Source organism: Orbicella faveolata, unplaced genomic scaffold (genome assembly GCF_042242905.1).
Source record: "Orbicella faveolata isolate gen_17 unplaced genomic scaffold, um_ofav_v1 contig_47, whole genome shotgun sequence".
Classification (NCBI taxonomy): domain Eukaryota; kingdom Metazoa; phylum Cnidaria; class Anthozoa; order Scleractinia; family Merulinidae; genus Orbicella; species Orbicella faveolata.
This window is the reverse complement of record NW_028301577.1, coordinates 23,970,396-23,992,041: the sequence shown is the minus strand read 5'-3', so window position 1 is coordinate 23,992,041 and position 21,646 is coordinate 23,970,396. Positions and strand designations below refer to the sequence as shown.

Sequence of the window (21,646 nt, the reverse complement as noted above, 5' to 3'; positions counted from 1 at the left end):
TCTTCAGCGGCCAAGCTACCTGGTGCGTCTTTTCTTTTAGGAAGAGTGCTTCCTATTTTCCAACAGCCCTGTCGCTACACAAGATATGGCATGGAATATCAGCCGAATAACCTAAAAAGGAAACGAAAGCATGGTTACCTAGCCAGACTGAGGACACCGTCCGGGAGGAAGATTCTGGAGAGAAGAAGGAAAAAAGGAAGAAAATTTCTCTCTCACTGAAAGGAGTGACAATACCAAATTTACAACATGCGAAACGCTGGTCTGTGAAGTACGTGTGAATAAAGAAGTTTTGAGTTAAGTTGCTTCAAGTGCTACTAGAGATCAAAGCCTGGACACGAGAAAGTTGTAAGAAAACACTGAAAACTTAATGGAAGTTTGAGAATAATGTACAGGAAATGTTCGAGGACGTGATGCAAATGTGTTGTGACTGGTGAAAAGATGTGGTGTCTTCCTTGATATCCTTATTGGGGCTGTCATCATGATCATTGCCATTATCAGTGATCATCATCATTGCTATTTTTTCTGCAGGAAGGGTACAGATAGGTTTACAAGGGTACACAAGGTTTACAATAACCAGCAGCCGGCATAATTCCTTACCTTTCTGAGATTCCAGACAACACGCATTTCCAACAAGGATACAAAGCGTGAACAAAGATTGTGTCAGTATGGGAATGTGGTGTCAAAAGATATCCATTAAAGATAATCTCATAAATATTTGTACACTTGATACCTGACAAACGATTTTACTGTTTTTAAGTGGATTGCAGATCAGGAGGACCCTGAATAGGTCTTGCGCATGATTACCTCACCTGCTCAAAATTCACCACCAAGACTAATTTTTGCAAAATTTGCGCAAACCTCTGGCACCTTTGTGTTGTTTACATGTAAGATAAAGGTAAAGTCTGCATGCGAGTCAAGTGGCCCATCAGACTGGAGCTTATCCAGGTTTCTGTATCATGAAGCGACTAGGAGTATTTCTACTACCCCCTGGATGGACTGCTAGTCCATCAGGGTTACCCCCAGCATTGAGCTCGCCGGTACCCATTTATACACCTGGGTGGAGAGAGGCACTGTGTAAAGTGTCTTGCCCAAGAACTCAGCACAATGTCCCTGGCCAGGGCTCGAACCTGGACCGCTTGATCTGGAGACAAGCACACTAACCATGAGGCCGCCGTGCCTCCCCTTACATGTGCATACTCTTTAATCTTTGCTGCTTTGGGAATTCAATTTGTTTATGATGCGATTTACAACATGCATTTTCAAACCAATTTATGCTAGTCTGGTGTCATCATGCATAAGGGCTATTGAGGAATGACTGAAGCATTGGCAATTGCGGCTATCCCCTTCCCCCTTCGACATACACACAAGAGTTTTGTGGGCCACTGATGTTAGGCAAACAATTGTTTTAATGTGCTAGTGGATACAGTCGAGAGCTTTTAGTGCATTATTGGTTCAATTGCTGTCAAAAATTGGTTGTGGTCTGTCAAGACCACAATAAAGATATAGTCAGAGCTCTCTTAGGTGAACACCGTGGGAATTTGAACAAGTGACAATACCTAGAGCTGATCCTTTCCAACAACTATCTCTTTTAAGTGACCACACACTTAAACTACAGAGATTAGTCACTTACCAGAAGTTTTAGCATAAAGGTTTGTACCTTAGCCTCAGGGTAAAAATCATTCTTCAGCCAGTCATCTTGAATGTTTATTTTGAAATCTTCATCAACAACCATTAGCAATGTTATATTGTTTGTGACCATTAACAACAATAAGAATCTTTGAGTGGTCATTTACGAGAGCTGAAATAGGGGAAACAAACATTGAACAGCCACTTCCAAGAACCTTCCGATATCGGGTTAAAGTGACAGTTCAAACAAGATTAGTTCATAATGGTGGTTGTTAATGACGCAGGTAGAGCTTCGACTGTATTTAGTCTTGCAAAGTCTTGAACTTAACAATCAAACCTCTCAGAAGGAAAGAAATCAAAGTGTTTGTGGGAATCTAATCTAAATAATTTCTATTGAAAAGTATGGCTTTCAGGTACAAGATAATAGGCAAGGATTTGACTGATTAAATCTGTGCTAAAAAGTATGCAATTATATTTTCAGTTTTTCCTAGATTTGTCTCTAATGTTTTTTGTTCGACTGCCAACCATGGTTTTTACCAGGATTTGATACATATGTTCCAAACTTTCTATTAGGCCATTGCAAGTCCACAGGGTTACACACTATAAGCAGGACTACACTTGGTCAGTAAAATCTTTTCAAGTAACTTTATTTTGAAAGTCATCAATCCAATTTAAACACTGTCGGGATTTCACGGTGCTTACTTTCCCTGAGAACTTGGTACTAATACATCAGACTTACATTATTTAAGTTTGCTTTAATTAGTTGTCTCCCAAAAGTTATCTCTTCCCTTCTAAACTGTTAACATCTATTAAGTAACATGCTTTTTCATTTCTTTTCTTTTTCAAAATATATACTGCAAGATAACTTTACAGTAGTTGGTTTAAAGAGGATGTTACATATTTACATATAGAATTGAGAGTAAAAATGAAAAGATTTTAATTGCGCATGTTATTAAATCTAACATTGCCAGCAGCTGAAACTTGACTGAGCAGGTGTTTTTAAAAAAAAATTTTTTTTTTTTACAAATATGCAAATTTTAAAGATGAAAATGTTTACCCTCAGGCAGTGGGTAGGTCTAGATCTGTGTTAAGATTGTTTTAATTGGTTGAAGAATTTCCAGGTTCAGTTGCCTTTTAATGTGCCTAGAATGTTGACTTAGATAATTTTTTCTACTGATTTTGTGATCATTAAAGTAATCAGTTCTGGTCAAAAAATGTAGAAATATATCAAATAAAAATTTGCCCCGTTCATTCTCAAATTAACATCAGTGGTAAAGGTTTTTTCAGTGCTGTCTGCTGACAGCTCGAATAACCTTTGACAGTTGTCACGTGACTTCCACTACTATATAAACACGTGAAGGTCCCCCGAGCCAAGTTCTAATTTGGTCGTGGGAACATATTGCGTTTTGCATATTTTCAAACTTTTCAGGACTGCCAAAAAAAACCTGTATCTATTGTACCTAGAAAGGTCTATGTCAGTTCAGAGGCATTTTCTCAGGCGATGAACTCTCAGCTTTGAGGTCTTTCAGCGGTTGTCAAGTGAAAACTCAAGATAAACAGGGAAAAGGAAATATTGACTGAACGACCGCGAAGAATCCAAAAAACAATGTGAGTTGGTTAACAAGTCATGAAACGGATAATTCCGTATCAAGGGGTATCAATGGCGTTTCTGAACAGCTAGTTGAGAGACGGTACCCTTTTATCCGAGGTCTACTTTCGGTAAGCTAATCGGGATGAGTGTTTCAGCAGAAAAGCAGACCCATCTAAGCGGCCATAAGTGGCATATATCACGACTAGAATTTAGTCCTGGTGGACTGCATCTCGCGTCAAGTAGCTGGGATAAAACCGTGCAGATATGGGATCTCAGTACATTGGAATCTGTGTTTGTTTTACGGCACCATCGAAGCCCTGTAACATGTCTTTCATGGCAGCCAGGAGCGACGTCCACGGGTTGCCTTGGTGTGCTCGCATCGGGTTCCGCAGATAGCACAGTGGCGTTGTGGAGAGGAGAGACAGGAAAACTGCTGCAGTCTCTTTCACCTCATAAAGGCTGGGTGTTAGGCACATCCTTCTCAAGCGATGGAACTTTGTTGGCCTCTGCCGCTTGGGACAAGACTGTGTGTCTGTCGGATGCTCGCACGGGTCAAATGTTGCAGAGACTTACTGGCCATACGACAGGTGTATGGACTTGTGGGTTTCAACCGAGTTCTGGATTACTTTGTTCAGGGGCAGATGATGGTTCATTGAGGATATGGGACACACGGACAGCAACTTCCGTGATGTCTTTGATAGGAGGACATGAAGATAGCGTTAAATGCTGTGCGTGGTCACCCGATGGCGAATATATCGCTTCTGGAGGTGCAGATAGTAAGGTGAGAATTACGACCTTTTTATTGCCACTCGTTGCGGAAATCACTGTCACCTATGATAGACTACCTACCTAGAGGAACTGATTATGTGTTTGCGATCGACTCTATTGTATTTACAAGTCCAGATGTAAGCCGAAATTAGTTTCTTTCGCGCACGAAGGTACGTAGAGCGCGGAATCTATCTCTTTCAGACATGTTTTGACATGCACTTTCTTTGAGGAATGCAAAGTTACAAGAACTTCCGGACATAACTAGTTATGCTTCCTGTAGTTCTAAGTTCAATTGTCTTAACTACTTTTAGTTGTTCAAATTTGGGTTTTAGTTTACATTGGGGTTTGAAGACTTAAGTTAAGCTTATTGTGGTCTTTGAAGTTGCGCGTTCTTAAGTTGTCAATTACACTTGTTTATTACAAGAGTGTGGAATGAAAAAAAACTGTCTTAGTTGATTCGAATGCAAATTTGAACGAGTTGTCCGTCAACTGTCTAATGTTTTGTTGTTTTTTTTGGTTACCATCTTCTGGGAACCAAAGACGTCATACATAGACCTTGCCAACGCTTGACTTCTTTTGTTAGTCAGAACAAGAAAGAAAAGTCTAGTCATGTTGAGTGGTGATATTAGACTCGCATTTAGAAGGTCATATAATCGCGTACAATCAGTGGATGGTGTAATCGAGTATGATCTGTAATCAATTATTAATAGCTGGAGAAAGCAAACATGTCAATGATTCCCCCACTAGGTCAGTCAAAGTCATCTTTACCTTGTAAATTTTTGAACCAAATAGCGGAAAGTGAGTTAATGTCTCGTCATTCTGTACTTTTAATTTCTCCCAATATTATGTTTGATTTGTTTGAACTTTTGCATGATATCAGATATTATTTTCACGGAACTAAGACCTAAAAATTTCAAGAATACTTGGAGATTTGTGATAGGTACTGTAAAATTCCCCTTTCCTTTGATTGCAAGTGAATATACTTTTTAACCTAAAATTAGTAAACTTAAGTTTCTTTTTTCTTCCACCAAACTAGTTATTTGTGTTACTTAAATGGCATTTTGAAGAGACTGATTTCCTCTCCCCTGCTGTTTTTATTTGACTAAAACAATAGTTATTATCTGCCAGATTTCTTTGTGGGAACCAAGAAGTGGAACTCTGCTCATTAAAATTCGTGGACATGAGGACTCTGTAAATGAGGTGCAGTTTTATCCAGTGATCAGCAGCAAATCAGTTCCAATCATCTTTTCTGTTGGCGACAACTCATGTCGAGTGTGGCATCCCTTAAGAAAACGGGGCAAACAGCTTCAGATGATCAAACAGCACAGGCTGGGATTAGAGGTATGTCTCCAATTCCAGGGAGTTATTTTAAAATTATTTTTTTTGCAGTAATTGAAATGACTTAACAAATCACAACACGAGTGGAAAAACTCCACCATTGGCCTCAGTGCAAAAACCCTATCATTTTGGTTCTATTTAGAGAAAATTCCAGCATCTGGCAAATCAGTTGTTTCAGAATGTAGTGGAATGTTATAATGATGACATTCTCTCCTTTAGGTGGAGGCCCTAGCTCTGTCCCCTGATGGGACCCTGCTGGCCACAGGAGCACGTGACAAAGACATTGTGTTGTCCTCACTGGATGTCTCTCTCACTGAGGTTGATGCTCTTCCGATTGAAGATCAAAATGAAGCTGCCATTAACTATGGTGCTACATTATGGAAGAAATACACCCGCAAAGTGATGCAAAGAATAATTAGTAAGTAAATCAAAACATGAGACAGAATCATGATTGATTAAGTTTTATTTATATGGCTAGCTCCGTGAGCAGGTAAGATGAATCAAATCCTGTGCTGTGATTGGCTACCCGAGCGGGCAAGATGGAGGTATCTTGCCTGCTCGCAACTACCCGCCGTGTCCCGCAAGAAAAATTTCCCTTTCCCAAAAAGCCATAAAATAAATCCTTTATTGACCAAGCTTGTTTGGTCAAGATGGCTTGATATTGGCGTGGTTCTTTTTTTGTGAGTTTATGGACCTCGACTCTGTTTCGGTCCATAAACACGCAAAAAAGAACTTGGCCAATATCCAGCCATCTTGACCTTACACTTGGTCAATAACCCATACTTATTACTCACTGCCAGCTGTTAATTAGTGATGGGAATCTTGTCTTTGTTTTCATAGGTGAACCTGCTGGTACCGTGAGGGAACAAAGTGATGACTCTTCTCAGTCTTCAGATAATCCAAAAAATACAGCATCTTTGGTTGGTCGTGCTGTGCACAAGACTGAAGCCAGGGCAAAAGAAAATGCTATAAAGAAAGGAGTTATTATAAATGTCAATGAAACTGATAAGGATGCTCAGTCAGACGGCCTTTTAAGAGAGCAAAAGGCAAGATTACGCAAAAGTGCACGACATGATAACCCTGCAGGTGACGGTAATGTCGATGGTTCAACAAATGAGTTAGAAGAGGTGCGCCAACAGCTACGTCATGTACAACTTGACAGTCAGAAACATAATGGCTACGTGAATGGTCATCACCATGTGGATACAAATGATAAAAGTCCTGTCTTTGTTGAAAATGGAATATATGATAATGGTGAGATATCTCCCAAGAAAAATGGATATCAGAGTCATGGCGACAGCTCAAGTGTCAGCAGTAGCAGTTACTATGGTGATATCGAGGATGTTGCCAAGGAAATATATGATCTTGCAAACCACGTAGAAGATGCCAGACTTTAGACAAATCTATTTGGGTTTACTTAATTTTTCTAATATAATTTCAGGTACAGTACTGTTAACAGACAGGTTTCACCAGGTCAAGTAACAATGACATACACCTAACATGAATATAATACTGAATCAGTGCATAACTTAACATTCTCCTATTTTGGCAGAGTCATGAAATGAATGAACACCTCTTATAAACATAGTTTTTGTAGTTTTATATAAAATTCCTGATCATTGTTCATGTTCTTATTCAAGAACAACTCCACAGTTTATAATGCACATAAGTATGTACTTGTACATATGATTGACTTTTTCAAAAGCGCAAACACTGTGCTTGCTTCACCTTCAGTCAGCAAAAAGAAGTGCATCAGGTGCATGTTCTGGCATGTGTGGCGGCTTCTCATATGCAGACCCAGCGTCTTAAAAATGGCTAACACATAATAAAGTACAGTTCCATATATAATTCTCATTTTGTCCATATAATTCACTTGATATTTCTAACAAAATTTTTAACAAGACTAAAAAAGTTTAAAAGATAAAAAAAAAGACTAGAAAAGTTTTGAAAAGTTTACTTTTCAAAGTCTTTTAAATGTCTTTAGCCCTGTTAAGACTTTTGCTATAATTCTCATTTTGTGGGATAAGTTTTATTGCTTAGTATAAATACAACATTGCATATCTTACATACAACACTGAACACACTTAACACATGACAGGTATTTTTATGAGCTTTCACATTGGGCGTTAAAACAGATTATCTACACAGTCATGCACATGTCATGGTTAATGCTCACAATTTTGTTTGATTTACAAGTTGACGGCATCTTATGTGCTGGCATTGATGGTATGTCTCTGGTACATTTAGATGTAACATTAGATGTTAGATGTCACACTTTTCAAATTAGTAAATAGTGCTATTGAGTCCTTACCCTTGGCAAGCAGATCCAGTAATAACGTCGCTAGAAAAGCTTTAAAGTTTGTAGAGATTATTTATTGTTGTACAAAAATGCTTTTCCTTGAAAGTGGTTTATGAAAAAGAATAAATAACATTGAACCATAACAATATAGAGCTACTAACATTTTGTCTGGTGTATTGTGTATTTCTAGAAATAATCATTAGTAAAACTATTGTAAAACTCATTGATATACAGTGTAGCTACAACCCTCTAACCTGTTCATACATGAGACCTCAACTGACTGACTGGCTGACTGACTGACTGACTGTCTGTCTGTCTGTCTGTCTGTCTGTCTGTATTTGAAAAGTGTCAGCCTACTTTGTGAAGCAGAGGGGTGTATGGTTGTACTCTGAATAAACTTCTCCTTTCAGCGCCCCCCCTCCCAATACATCCTTTGTTTCTAGTTGTAAGAATCACAACCACCCTATATCTGGTAGTTTATTCTTTTCGTTAGGGATTCATAATAAGCAAATATAAAACGCTCTTAAAAATGAAAGATGTTGGAATCATGACAACTAATGGGCCCTTTGAAGCTAGGCCATCACGTGACCGAATTTTCATAAAATTATGGGCTGACTTAAAGAATGCCAGAAATGGAAAAACAACAGCAAAAATATCAAAATGGCAAAGTTTGAGGCCCCTGACATTAAAGAATGAGATTTTATGACAGTTAATGTTGCAGTTCCAAGGGAGTAATGCTTCAAATACCCCGACAATCACAAGCAATAAAACTTGTGTTCTACGGCGTAAAGGGGGAAACACCGCTCCGCAATTGGTGTGACACACGAACTTCCATTGCGTGATCAAATGCCAAACTTGTCTACCCAGTGGTTAATTCTGCACTGGATCCTAGAAGCCTAACTCTAAACAGCACAATGCACTGACCTCCGGTCAGCATTGTGCTAGAGTGTAGACAGTTCTCAAGCCTTACTTATCTCCCCAGCACTACGAGCCGACTCTGCCGGCATGTGCTCGATCGGACAAGAAGAGGCATAAAAGAGCGTTAAATAGCACCACTAAATTAGCGAAAACTAAGCTTGGGGAAGTCCCTGCAAGACTTAACTGCCACTGATACCTGCGGAGCAGGTATCCCCCCAAGCAAAAGAAGTGCCAAATTAAGAAAAGAGAATGCTGGCCATACGTGGAGCAGTGGACAACAGGACATTTTGAGGTGTATGGATGTACAGCTGGTAACAATCTGAAGACCATCTGCCAAAAACTTTAATTAACCAGTCTGGGAGACCAGCAGCAGCTGCTGTAGAGGCAGTGTCGATGCCAAAACTATGATCCTTAAGGGATTTATTGGAGAGGCCGGCATAATGGGCTGTGTCCCTAAGAAGGTGTACTACTGCCAACCTAGTAAGGTATTGGCCAGACTGAAATGAAAATAAGGGCACGCAGCGAGGAAGTATGAATGCATGGCAGTCGCTGCGCAGAGCGGTGAGGATGAACACGCAATTAATAGCCAGTGACCCTCCTGAAAAACATTGGTCCTAGAAGATTTAAGAATAATTGATGACAGTTAAAATATTTTTTTAAAAAATTAACTTTCTCTTCTTCTTAAAAGGAGATTTGTATGGAAAAAGTTGTTACAGAGCAAGACCAAAACCTTTGTCAAGTGCTTTCAGTTGCAAAGGGCCTAATTATCATTGGTGATCAATGTTAGTTTCTGGACACCCCTCCCTTTAAATAAACTTTTCTTTTCCATTTTTCTATCATTTTTATTTTGGATTCAGTATTTCATCTTTGCACAAAGAGAGCAGAGAGTGTGGGTATTATAAATGACCTTAGGTGTGGGAAATAAATGTGACCAATTCATATATAATTGTCTGTCAGGCATATTCAAGGTGTACTGAAGATAAGAAAAAATGTACTTGTCACTTAATTAGCTGTCCTGCAGAAGTTTTCCCAAAGGTGAATCTGGTGTTGGAATTGTGAGATGATTTCTGGCAGTTAAGTGTTAATAATGCCATTTAAATTATATATTTACATACTGCTTTGAACTTGGTAAAGTTTCTTCCTGCATGTTTAGGGTGTTTCTTTTTGATCCACTTATGAAATGGTCACTTAAGTTGTAATGTGCATCCATCAAGCACACAAGAAGAACCAGTTGTTTATAGCTTAGTCAATTTGTATTAGAACTGGACTAGTTTGAATGTCAAATGATATGCACCATTCCAATGGAAATCTGCTTGAATAGACTGTTATTGTTTTATTCTCCTTTCTTTGTTTGAATGGAGAGCACATATGTGCTGTTTCTATGTTGATCACATACACGTGGTGTAGCAGTTGTAGATAGAACTAGCACTCACAGTTCTGCTGTCTCACCACTGCAACCTTTGTTACATCCAGAAACACCTTTTCAATTGCTTGGCATAATCCAACGTCAGTATTATCAAATTCACTGTCCAAGATGCCTGTTTCATTTTCAAGTTTTAAGTCATTAGGTGACCAGGAGTCATCTGTGAACCCATGATCTTCCTGTTCAGAGGTTTCCTGCTGTTGTTTGGAAGACAGTTGATGTAAGAGAGATCCTGGAGTACCTGGCATGAAAGAATTAAACCTGCTTATTATTTATTTTATCTCATTATTTTGAGAGGCAAAAATGAATGTACAAATTAGCTGATCACCCAACGAACTAATAACAACAATGCATGGATCATAGTTCCCTTTACCACCCTGCAATGTGACAACCTTGCAAGGTGTGATGCACCAATGGCACATACCTAAAGTGAAGCCAGCAGATGCAGATGCATGGGATACAGCCACACGACCAAGCTCCAGCAGGAACCCTGTAGCGTCGTCACACAATGGCGGGAATGCACGACAGAATCTGACCAGGGTTGGGAGGATAGGGCTGAAAAATGGTGCACGCTTACTTGCAGGAAGTGTTGCCAAAAGAGAACTGAGCCGGCTAAGAATGTATCTGGCTACACCCATAGCTTTGGGGAGAGGGAACTGTAGACACAGATATGAAGCAAGCTGTATTGCAAACAACTGCAACAAAATAGTAAATAAAGAGTTAATAAAACAATTACTGTTTAATTTTTAACCCTACTCAAAACATCAATTCTTGTTACTGGTGGCCATACCTGTTTTTCCATGTGTGGTTGATTGACAAGCTCGGGAATAAAATCTAAACAGATGTGCATGGAGGGAATGCCAGCCACTGTAACTGGGAGAATTTCTACAGGGTAACCCTGCAGGGAAAACAATGTACATGTCAGTTTATGCTGTAGCCTGTCAGCAGGCTCTCATCATCAATGTCAGCGAAAGAAGCAAGAGTCGGGCCCTTCACCACCTCGTTTCGCTCGCTGACTCATCTTTTGCGACTTTGCTCATCAACTTTGCTCCTGCCCCAACACATGAGAGCCTGCTTGTAAGCTATTTACGTTGATTCTAGCTTGGAGTGCAATCATTACCAAGCAAGCCAGCAACTTTAACTTGGAAGAGTGACACATTTCAGTGAAAGAAACCTTTGTGTCCCTCAAAATGAAACAACCTTTGGTGCATTACCACTGACAGTGATGTGGATCTCATATAGTGTACGTCAACATCTGTACATCATCAATGTAGAATAACAACCTTTACCTGTAGAAAATGTTAAATTCCTGGCTAGGTTTTTTGTGCTTTATTTTGTAGTTGCTTTTTAAAGTAACAAAAAAGCACTGAAAATCATTTTAATTTACATACCTGAAAGTGCACAAGCTTTGCAATGTCTGGAACAGCAATAAACATTTGATGTAGCTGTGAACACACACAGCATTGAATTTCACGTAACACACCAGATCCACTGCACCCTGGCTGATCCTGCAGTGGAGAGAAGTCCGACATCAGCTGTGCCATCGATACAAATATGATACATTGTTCAGATGACAAATGAAAACATGGAAATCATCAAATTATTCTGGGAAATACATGTATAGGGAAAACTATTAAACATTTCTACCTTGAAAGAGTAATCTGAAGCTTAAGTATTGCCAAAAAGATCTGACCAGATTAACTGAAAAGCACTAAAATGAAGATTGATACTTCTTTGAAAGGTGGATTGGACTACCCACTCACTCTTCAAAGGACCGTTTCAGTCTGATGGAGGGAATTTTTTATGATTTTGACTAACACCGGATTGTATTGTAATTGCTCAATATTTACAGCCAGTTATTATTAGTAGACATTAATCTGAGAGCCACTCTATAGCAGAGGGAAAAAGTTTATTTCAACAGACCTGATCCTGAGGTGTTTTCACACAAACTTCTAACAGGATCTGAATAGCGGCACTCTCCTGTGCCGTAACAAGAGCTGCCTTCAGTTCCTCTCGCTCCTGTTCAACAGCCACCCCTTCTGTTCTTGATGCTGGGTGGGCTTGGAGGTATTGACTCAAAAGGGCCCTTGAACCTGCCAAGTATCCCATGAGCACTCTCACAAGAAGATCAAATAAAGGTGGACATCTGAAACAAAAGAATGTGAAACACTAATAAATTTATACCACAAGCAGGGGATGATACAGCTTACTAAATGCAGTTAAATGCAATTTAATGGAGTTAACTACAAAGAGCACCTCCATTCCTGTAGTTGTCAGCGGTGTCTTGATATGTGCACGCACCAGGATTCCATGTCCTACTAGACCGAGACGGGTTGGCAGCCTTCACATCCATAGCATTTAAAGTGAGCATTGTTTTGCATGGGAGCATGTCTTCAAGCATTCCCCCTCCCTTCCCTCCCTCTTTCCACTGTTAATTCACTGTGGCAGGTGCCTGTCTCCCCTTCTGCCTGGGGGCTTATGGCTCAGTTTGCAGGATGTGCCAGCCATGGCAGCAGTCTTCATCTAGGATCAGGCTGCCAAGAGTGCAAGCTCCTGGATGTCACAGGCACCCAACCTCCATTTAGCGATGCAGTTGTTAATCTGCATTGTAATTGTTTTACCTTCTGTCAGTTTTTTTTTCTATATAAAAAATGTACCTGAAAACCATTCTGTCACATCTCAGCACAGTCAGGGGATCCTTCATGATGTCTTCATCTGTGTATAGCTGAGGTCTAATGTGTGGTACGGGAGTTTCTGCCGGACATAGTGTGTTCACAGTGGCCAACCACAATCTGATAAACAAGCCCAAGCAACTTTAATTCTAATCTTTTTAGCATTAAAAAGCAATGCAAGGCTCAATATGTTTACTTTCGGGTCTGGGAATCATGCTTCACTGAAAAAATTACACATATCTTACTTGCGAGGTACAACTGTGTTAATTTTTGTCCACAGTTCACAGCAAAGCGTCTGTACCCGTCGGGGTACCCCAGGCTCCAACAATCTGCTCAGGGCCTGGACCAACACATCCATATAAGCAATCAGGGCACTTGGCTCTAGTTGTAACAGTCTTCTAAGTAGCAGCAGTGCTGGGGACGGATTGTCTGGCAGTAAATGCAGTGCTGTTGGATAACATTCAAAAAGTCGAAACTGATGTTCACTCACACTGGCAAGGATGGTTTGACAAAGATGGCTATTTACAACAGCTTGCTTGCTTGTGACTTTGAAATCATTTTCTAATTCTCCATGTTTCCTCCCTCTACAAAACTGCTATATAATCAACTTCCCAATTTGAAGCCAATCTGGAATCTGGAGGTTTGTCAGTTGTATTGCTAGTTTTTTAAAAAAATGCAATCATTCTATTTAAAGCATGTGATATGATCACATAGCTCAAGTCTTTCTTTGACAAGTAGTTAAAAGTTGCGCTTCTAAATGGATTAAAGATGTGATTGTTCTTGGGGCATCTTCCCCAATATGTTAGGTATACCTTGCTGTAAGTGAGCAGGTGAACACAACACACTCGGCAATGGAGATGATGATGACAGGCTTGGCGCAGTGAACACTTCCTCTTGTTTCAGCCATTCATCCACCAGACACAGGTGTGGCAAATGGGTGTTGATCAGCTGTAGTAAGGGAGCATAAAGGCCTTTGAATTCTTGACGTCGACTTCTGGCCTGCTCCAACAGATGTTTAATAGGAATTTGTGACAATAACATGGGTGATAACCACTGAGGCTGAATGTTGTTAGAGACTGAAATCATTAATTAAAAGGAGCTGAATCAATTTATTATCATAATTATAATACTAAAGAACCATGTTCTTGCTACTTTTGATTGCTTTTGTTGTGTTGCTTTGAGCTCTAGGATTGATTGGGGGTTATATGAACTATAGCCTCCATCTGGTGCGAAAATATGCTCGGATATTTATCCGCGGACATTATCCATTCCGAGAAGTGAACAGTTTTCTGAGAGCGTAACTCGAGGAAAACTGTGAGCTTTGAGGAACAGATAATGTCCAAGGACAAATATCCGAGCATGTTTTCAAAGTCAAATGGAGGTTATTGTGTTTATTATCCTTCAAATATTTTTCGCAACATGTGCAGTTTTAAAAATTGGGCAGTTTTAGCTGGGGAATATTTGGTCATGTGATACGTTTAGACCAATTGCATGCAATTGAAAATGTTTTATGGATTACAAAATGATTCATCTATAAGTCAGAGCACTTCAAGACTTTTAAAATAGATGGTAAGATAGCAAATGCAATTTCCTGTGCTTCACATGGTAGATTGCACGTTGTTGGTATTCAGTATATCATGTAAGGAGAAGTCAAACACTGATCACTCATGGAAAAAAAAAAATCAGATTTAAAGATATCAAAAAGCTTTTAATAATCCACCCACTGGTCTCTAAGTGCCTGGTATTGTTTTAAGTACCCTACCTAAAGACTTCATATTGGACAGAAGACAGTCTTGATATGTGAGAACATAGTACAACATCAAAATTTGGGATGTGAGGCGAGATGACATTTCAGTTGCCACATATACTGAACTCCTTCTCATGGGTCCCAGAGGAAGACCATGGATCCGGAAAGCTGTTCCTTCCTCCTATTGGTTTGACAGAACAGAAAAGAATAAGTGTTAAGAGTTGTCATAGCCAAAACTTACAATCATTGCCATCAACTGGCAGAAGCAACCATTGAAGGGACAAACTCAGTCTAGAACAATGTTGAATTATTTTGACAGTAACATTTTCATCATGGTAATACAAAATAAGAGAATGCAAAGTTGTGTTGTCGCCTTTTTTACTGAGTCACCTTCTGTACCATAGACAGCCAGAGCACCTGACTTTTAAGGTAATGTTTTTTTTAAAATCAACAAATTTTCACTGTGTAAGCAGACAACAAAAATATGTTAAATCACACACAAGCTAGGTACTCACTGTGCACCATATTTAAAACTGCTCAAACCCTCAACTTACCTGCTGATCTGCTGCAAATACTGACATAACCTCGGAATCAGTGAATCCACAAAGTGAAAAAGCAGCTTCTTTGTTCTTGGCTGTTTTGGAGTTTGATACAGGATTGATCACTGAGTGTACAAAAGCTTCAAGAAGAGGCACTACCAAGGGGTGAAGTGGAGTTACACAACAACAGATCTGCTTATAAACCCAGTCCTGAAATTACAAACAAAATAAAATATCATATCATATATTTGGAGGGTCGGTTTACATGCATGTTTCTCTGTACTTGTGGAAGAGATGTTTGTTAACCAATTAAAGCTGATCCACAATAACAGAAAGCTTTTATTTGTGTTGTTTCAATAAATTTTTCCTTTAAAAAACTAATTTTAAGTTACAGCACAGCATTGTCCCTTGGGAAAAAAACAAAAATTTGTTTAATTATTAATAAGCACTTCTAAAACCTGCATTTGATATGCATAAAAAAAACCCAAGATACATGATACATAGCAAGACACATGTGACAACTTGTAATGGACAGGCAAACAGCAATGTTCATTAGTTATTTCACACTACAGAAACCATTGACAGCAAGTGATAACTCTGATAATAAAACAGTTTTCTCTTTAAAACTAATTAATGTTCTAACCTTGACCGGTACAGCATGTTTGGTGAATGCTCTTGACCGGAGCAGCTGATGAACACAGTGAATAGGAAGAAATCCTGTGTCATCAGAACTCAGCTGTGGTGTTACAGGAACTGTTACTGCATGAGCTGTCACGACCTGAAATAAGAAACTGTTAGTCAGTATTAACAACATCTGTGGTTCGTACACTGTCTTGCTTTACTTGTTTATTTGTACTGTTCTTGTGTGGACTATTCCTATATATGCAGCTTCAGCTGTGTGCCTGAGTGTTGAGAATACCCTAGTGTTGGAACCAGAGAATTGAACTCATGTCAGAAACTGAGGCTAGCCATCATTGTTTTTAGTATAAATCTACTAACGTTCTATCACAAATGCCGTTCTCTGATTGGCCACGCTACTCACTAACTATTCTGTGATAGTTAGTGAGTTGCGTAGCAGTGTGCCTTTGTTAACACAATGACGGATGCATCTTGGCGTTTTCAAAGTGTCTGCGAAGAGGATTTAGATAAAGTTTTGAATGACCAATAGATTTATACTCGATTTCTATGCATGATAGTTGACTCTGGCTGCGCCCTCCTCAACTATCATGCAATAGAAATCTCGAGCTCGTAATCTAATTGTTTGGTAGAAAGGCCATGATCAGAAAAAACTATATTTGAAATGCCAAACCTTTTCAGGAAATATCTCCTGAGTAAAGAGTGTTTTCATTCTGGTCAATGAACCCAGCCTGATGTTCATGCCAAGCACAGAACACACAAGGTCAGCAATGGCCTCCACTTGACTGGCATGAAAATGTATAGCTATCAGAAGAAGGATCTCTCCAAATGATGCATGTACACCGCTTGCTGCTTCATAGTGAGCTTCTTCCTTTGAGAGCCACTTGATCCACTGGGTTGCCATTACCTCATGCTCTGGTGAACTGTTGAAGCAATAAGTCAAAAGAAAAACTTAACCTTTTTGAACATTTTTTTAAATTTTGTTTTATTAGTTACTAAGTAGTTGATTGTTCAATAAATCATTGTACACAATTTATTGCTATATTTTCTTCGCTTTCTTATTGTTGCATTTGTATTTTACAAGTTTTGAACTAAGGCTTGACACTTTGTAAAACACCTTTAGTTAGATCTCTAGATTAGGGCTTGTTTACCTGGTTTTTTTTTTTGGGGGGGGGGGGGGGGGGAACCCAGGTAGGTGAAGTAAGCCACCAAGGTGGGGTAACCTGCCTCTTCACATAATCTCTCATTTTTACTTAATTGTGTTTACATGATTGTTGGAGTAACTGGTCTAGGCTGGTCACCTGGTCTGCCTGTCAACTGGGATCACATTTTGCCATGTAAACATCTCAAGGTGGCGCAGCCTGCCCAGCCAGGGTCATAATTCATCTGTACAGTTCATTAGTGAGTTAGTCTTCCATTCCCTTTCTGGTAAAATTCCACAGTACAAGTTGAGCCACACAAGTCTGTTTACATGCTTAGCAACCATGCAGCAGCATCTAGAAACTTCACTCCGGTGTGCCTGGGTTGTAAGGTTACATGTAAATGTGGGCTATTTTCAACCATGGCCTGGCCAGTCATCCCACCTACCTGGCTTCCCCCACTTCCATGCAAACAGGCCCTAGGGTGCTATTTGAATATGTTATCATTAAAATAGGATTCATGTTGGCTCTTCTCTAAGGTATATGTCCAGGACTCACTACCTCAGTTACTTTTCTTTGCATATTTCTAGCATTTTAGATTTTTAAATGTTATTTGTTGACTAGAAAAAAATTACCACTACTGCAAAGCCCTCTCCCCCTACAAACACACTGACTTCACACCCACAAAACAATCAGAACATTTTAAGTTTCACTGCCATGTTCAATTTATTTATTCTCCTTACTGACTGCCATGTTTTGCCATGCTCACAAGGCAGAACATCTAAACCACAGGAGATTTTATGCACATGTTGACCTCAATTGATGTAACTGCAGTTCTGTAACTCATCAACTCACCTCATTATGTTAGAGCAGACCAATAGCGTACATAGACCAACCACGACAAACCTCACTCCTGCGGCAGTAGGTGGGGGATGACATGTCACCAGTCGGAGCAATGCCTCAGCCTCCTGTTGATTGAGCTTCATTCCTGCCAGTCTTTTGAGAGCACAATACAGGCGAAGTAAAGCAGTTCCCTGGATCACATCCTCATCTCGAATCTCTGCTGTTTCAATTATTTCTATATTTATCTGAGGAGTTGATGAACTTTCTCCTGTGAGTTCATAATCTGTGCTTACCTCCATGGCTGTGAAAATAAAAAAGAAATCAGTTATATTGTTTGTCAACCACATTAAAAAATTGCTTATATACACTTGCATCACCTAAAATCTTAGTTGCTACCATATCCCCTAAATTGCATAGCTCTGATTGGCTGAGGTAAAAAGAGGTGTGTCATGTTGACATTTGTTTTTCTAGTTTCGAAAAAAAAAAATTGTTCACTCACAACAAGATCACAAAATGAAAAATTTGGCTGCCAAAAATTACCTTGAAGTATCTCTAAAGTTTCTTCATCTTGATGACTGACATCATGTGCAGGGACTGTTTCCTGGACAGTAACTTCAACACCTGATTTGCCATTCTTCGACTTTATTCCTTTTTCTACACCACTAGGAACTAATGATGACATCTCCTTCAGCAGCTGACCTCTCAGGGAAGACAGGATTGATGTGTTGGACTGGTGTTAAAAGTGGATTGATTAATGAAGTTATCTGAAAATGATGTCATCAAAAATGAAAAAACCAAGCCAAATATTTTCATACCTTTTGCCCTATTCTGACAAATGACGAAAACCAGTTTCTGGCTTTTGTATCTCCTCCCAGGAGAAGACCACTGAGAAATGCCACTAGATCACTCGAACTCATAGAGCCTTCAAGAGAGAAAATACTTATTGTTAGTTGTAAACTGTAAGTTGAATTTGCTAAGTTCCATATAACATAACATTTACAGCTGTTTTGCTGTAACATTACGTCCCTGACTTTGCTTGATGCTGGAGTTTTAAGTTAAAAAAAATGGAATGTTTTCTATGCACTTGTTCTCCAGTTTCCTTGACCTTGCTAAAATAATGCACACAAAATATTTGTTAATAGCACTTACAATGTCTACCCTGGCTTGCTAACTAATTGTCATATTCATGCTCAGAATAAATGTGTACATGTACACAGTATTAACAAATGTACTGAGCAACCTCTTACCACTGTTGTCAACACCAAAGTCAAGAATAAGTGCCACAGCAAGACCAGGCATACGACACAATCTGAGTGCCTCAGAGTGTACAACAGGGGCAGAGCTGGGATTCATTGCACAGAGTTGTCGCAACGCTTGAGTTCGCACCATCCCACCGAGACCTCCCTCATCCTGGATTTCACCACGCTCCAACAATGAAGTACAAACTATAGACACATGTAGGCACAGTTACAGTCAAGGCTTATCATTCAATTCTTAAAATATACTCGTGACTGTAGTATTCCACGTAATTTTTGTAAGTTTTGATTTCTGTACTTTTTGCACCAAATATATCTGGTAATATTTTCTCAACACAAAAATGACATGGTCTACAAAAATATATTTTAAGGTCTTCCTAGAGAAAATTACATTACGTGAAAGTACTATCCTTATGGAACTTTTGGCCAGACATCAGTAAATTTATTCAATCTCAACACACCTCCATTTGTCCACATTTACGCAAGTTCTTCCCTTGGTACCTTGAAGTGACCATACTAAAAGTATTCTTCTCCAGCTAGATGGGATGCTACCCAGGGTGGGTACTCCCAGAAAAGTTAGGTGGGGGTGTGTGGCCCACTTCCCAAAACCCTTACCCTATTTATGACCAAAATTTGTGATTTACGCCACCCTTTTTATGACCTTGCCAAAAATTTGATACCCTGTTTATGATGGTTGCAACTGGCACAGTTGCCCTAAACATAAGTTATGAAGGGCTTTTCTTGATAGTCATATTGATAATGACGAAAAAGTAGCTTCTTCTAAGAAACATACCCAAGACTGGAGTGCTAAAACCATACCCTACTTAAGACCAAAATGGCCAAACTCAATACCCTATTTATGACCAAAACGGCTGAAAAACCCTACCGTTTGGGCCCCACATACCTATATAGCCAATATAAGGAAGTACCCTCCTGGGGGATACTAGTCCATCAGGGTTACCACCAGTGTTTAATTCAATGGTACCCATTTCTACACCTGCGTGGAGAGGGGCACTGTGAGAATTAAGTGTCCAAAAATACTAGCCCAAGGACGTAACAAAACGAACTCAGGCATGGCTCCAACCTGGACCACTGCAGGGGCGTAGCTAGGGGAGTCCTGGGGTGCCTATGACCCCCCTTTTGTAAGCCTTTTTTAAGCAAACAACCTACAACAGGTGGCAAAAATGACATGACAATCTGGTAAGTACCCTCACTTTGACACAGTGTGACCACCCCCCCCCCCCCCCCTTGAAAAATCCTGGCTACTCCCATGCTCTGGGTCTGGAGTTCAGAGTACTTACAATTACACAATTCCCACGATACACTGCACAAGTACCTCTATCAACAGTCAAACACCTCACTAATCTCTCCAGGATATCTACTAGCAGGACTACATTTCAACTTAAGTTAAACATGATATATATAGCCCTCACCTTGTTCAAAGCTATCAGGTGCATTGGCCACCAGTTGGCAAAGTAGCCATGGGCCATGTTTGACTCGAAGCAAGGCTTCAGCAAGCTGGTTCAGTGCAAGAAGTGATGGCAGCTCTGCCTGGGCGATACAGATCACGTCTGAAACCTCTTCTAGGTAAACTTCACTCTCAAACAGTTCACATTTCTCAGGAATGAACTCTTCTCTAACATCAACCTGAGAATTAAACATGAACAGATGTAAGACTGGAGCAGTTTCCTGAAAGTAGCGTTCTTCATTGTTGCATAGCAATTCCCAAACGGCTCACAGAGGCATGCCATTAATCACACATCACAGTAGCGCATTCATTGCCCCTACGACTCACCTGGCTCATAATACGAAGGAGCTCACTCAGAACCAGCCTAAGGCGCCTTGAGGGCTCACTGCGCTCAAACTCCAAAGCAAGACCATTTTGCAAGGATTCAACAAGAACACTAGAGGTTGCACTACCGCCAACCTTTCTCCTCAATTGCTGTTCTTTCAACGCGTCTTGCTCGAGGAGGCTAAAATCCACGGACAAAAGAGCAACAATTGAATTTACAACTTCTAAACCAGACAAGAGTTTCTGTACTTCCTTACGTGCTTCTGTCCATTTTGCACTTTCGTCTACTGGCGAACAAAGCGCCATTCGAACCAGACATGGCAGTAACGGCCTCAAATCTTCCTCCCTCAGACTAGACAGTTCACTGACGCTTACGGAACGAATTGCTTGGAAGGCTCGTGCTGAGGGTATTTCTAGTAACACCATTCCCGCAACCTGAATAAAGTGAAGTTACTGCGATAAAACTGTGAAAGGTCAGATTATCAACTTCTTTACACATGCACCTTCATCCGCCATCTTCTTTTATTGGACCCAGACCTCTTTTCAAGTAAGAGACATTTGGTTCCAGTACTTGGAGGAATTTTGTTTGGAGCACCTTCCATATAACTCCATACATTAATAGGCCCTTTGCAGCTAAGCCATCACGTGACCTATTTTTCATAAAATTATGGGCTATAACTTAAAGAATGCCGGAAATGGAAAGAGCGCATCGAAAATATCAAAATGGCCAAGTTTGAGGCGCCCATCATTAAAGAAGGAGATTTTATGACGCTCCAAATTTTTAAAAGAATAAGATTTGTACGGAAAAAGTTGTTGGAGAGCAAGGCTTTGCTCTCCAGCAACATTTTCCATACAAATCCTCTAAATTTTCCGAAAATTCAAACTGTCGTATAAACTTACTCTTTAATTCCATGGGCCTCAAACTTGACCATTTTGGTATTTTCGATGCGCTGTTTCCATTTTTGGCATTCTTTAAGTTAAAGGCCATAATATAAAAATGTTATAGGAAAAATTTGGTCACGTGACCCCAGCTGCAAAGGGCCTATTATGCATACAACT

The 21,646-nt window shown here is 39.8% G+C and overlaps 2 protein-coding genes across 2 annotated transcripts; one reads left to right on the top strand and one right to left on the bottom strand.

Moving 5' to 3' along the window:
* The first annotated feature begins 817 nt into the window (after positions 1 to 817).
* LOC110061148 (uncharacterized) lies at positions 818 to 7,768 on the top strand. Its single transcript, XM_020767988.2, has 4 exons — positions 818 to 3,998; positions 5,114 to 5,326; positions 5,543 to 5,741; positions 6,164 to 7,768. The coding sequence occupies exons 1-4, from the start codon at positions 3,360 to 3,362 to the stop codon at positions 6,718 to 6,720; spliced, it is 1,608 nt and encodes a 535-aa protein (XP_020623647.2). The 5' UTR covers positions 818 to 3,359; the 3' UTR covers positions 6,721 to 7,768.
* A 1,588-nt stretch (positions 7,769 to 9,356) lies between these two features.
* Positions 9,357 to 21,101, bottom strand: LOC110061045 (integrator complex subunit 2-like). Its single transcript, XM_089279922.1, has 18 exons — positions 20,591 to 21,101; positions 20,229 to 20,442; positions 18,787 to 18,984; positions 18,355 to 18,461; positions 18,080 to 18,269; positions 17,552 to 17,840; positions 16,231 to 16,480; positions 15,565 to 15,699; positions 14,937 to 15,131; positions 14,398 to 14,563; positions 13,448 to 13,711; positions 12,881 to 13,082; positions 12,621 to 12,755; positions 11,887 to 12,109; positions 11,355 to 11,471; positions 10,754 to 10,861; positions 10,388 to 10,658; positions 9,357 to 10,204 (listed from the first exon to the last, which is right to left on the bottom strand). Exons 1-18 carry the CDS (start codon positions 21,011 to 21,013, stop codon positions 9,963 to 9,965), a joined length of 3,729 nt encoding a protein of 1,242 aa, XP_089136048.1. The 5' UTR covers positions 21,014 to 21,101; the 3' UTR covers positions 9,357 to 9,962.
* Between the last annotated feature and the right edge of the window lie 545 nt (positions 21,102 to 21,646).

Bases quoted from the DNA above. Each gene is read 5' to 3' on its own strand.
- LOC110061045 (XM_089279922.1), bottom strand. From the start codon at position 21,013: ATGGTGTTACTAGAAATACCCTCAGCACGAGCCTTCCAAGCAATTCGT. The intron at 18,462-18,786 runs GTAAGAGGTTGC...TCTCTCTTGAAG, and splicing joins CTTTGGTGTTGACAACAGTG to GCTCTATGAGTTCGAGTGAT. The intron at 17,841-18,079 runs GTAATTTTTGGC...TTATTTTCACAG, and splicing joins AACTTTAGAGATACTTCAAG to CCATGGAGGTAAGCACAGAT.
- LOC110061148 (XM_020767988.2), top strand. From the start codon at position 3,360: ATGAGTGTTTCAGCAGAAAAGCAGACCCATCTAAGCGGCCATAAGTGG. The intron at 5,327-5,542 runs GTATGTCTCCAA...TCTCTCCTTTAG, and splicing joins AGCACAGGCTGGGATTAGAG to GTGGAGGCCCTAGCTCTGTC. The intron at 5,742-6,163 runs GTAAGTAAATCA...TTGTTTTCATAG, and splicing joins AGTGATGCAAAGAATAATTA to GTGAACCTGCTGGTACCGTG.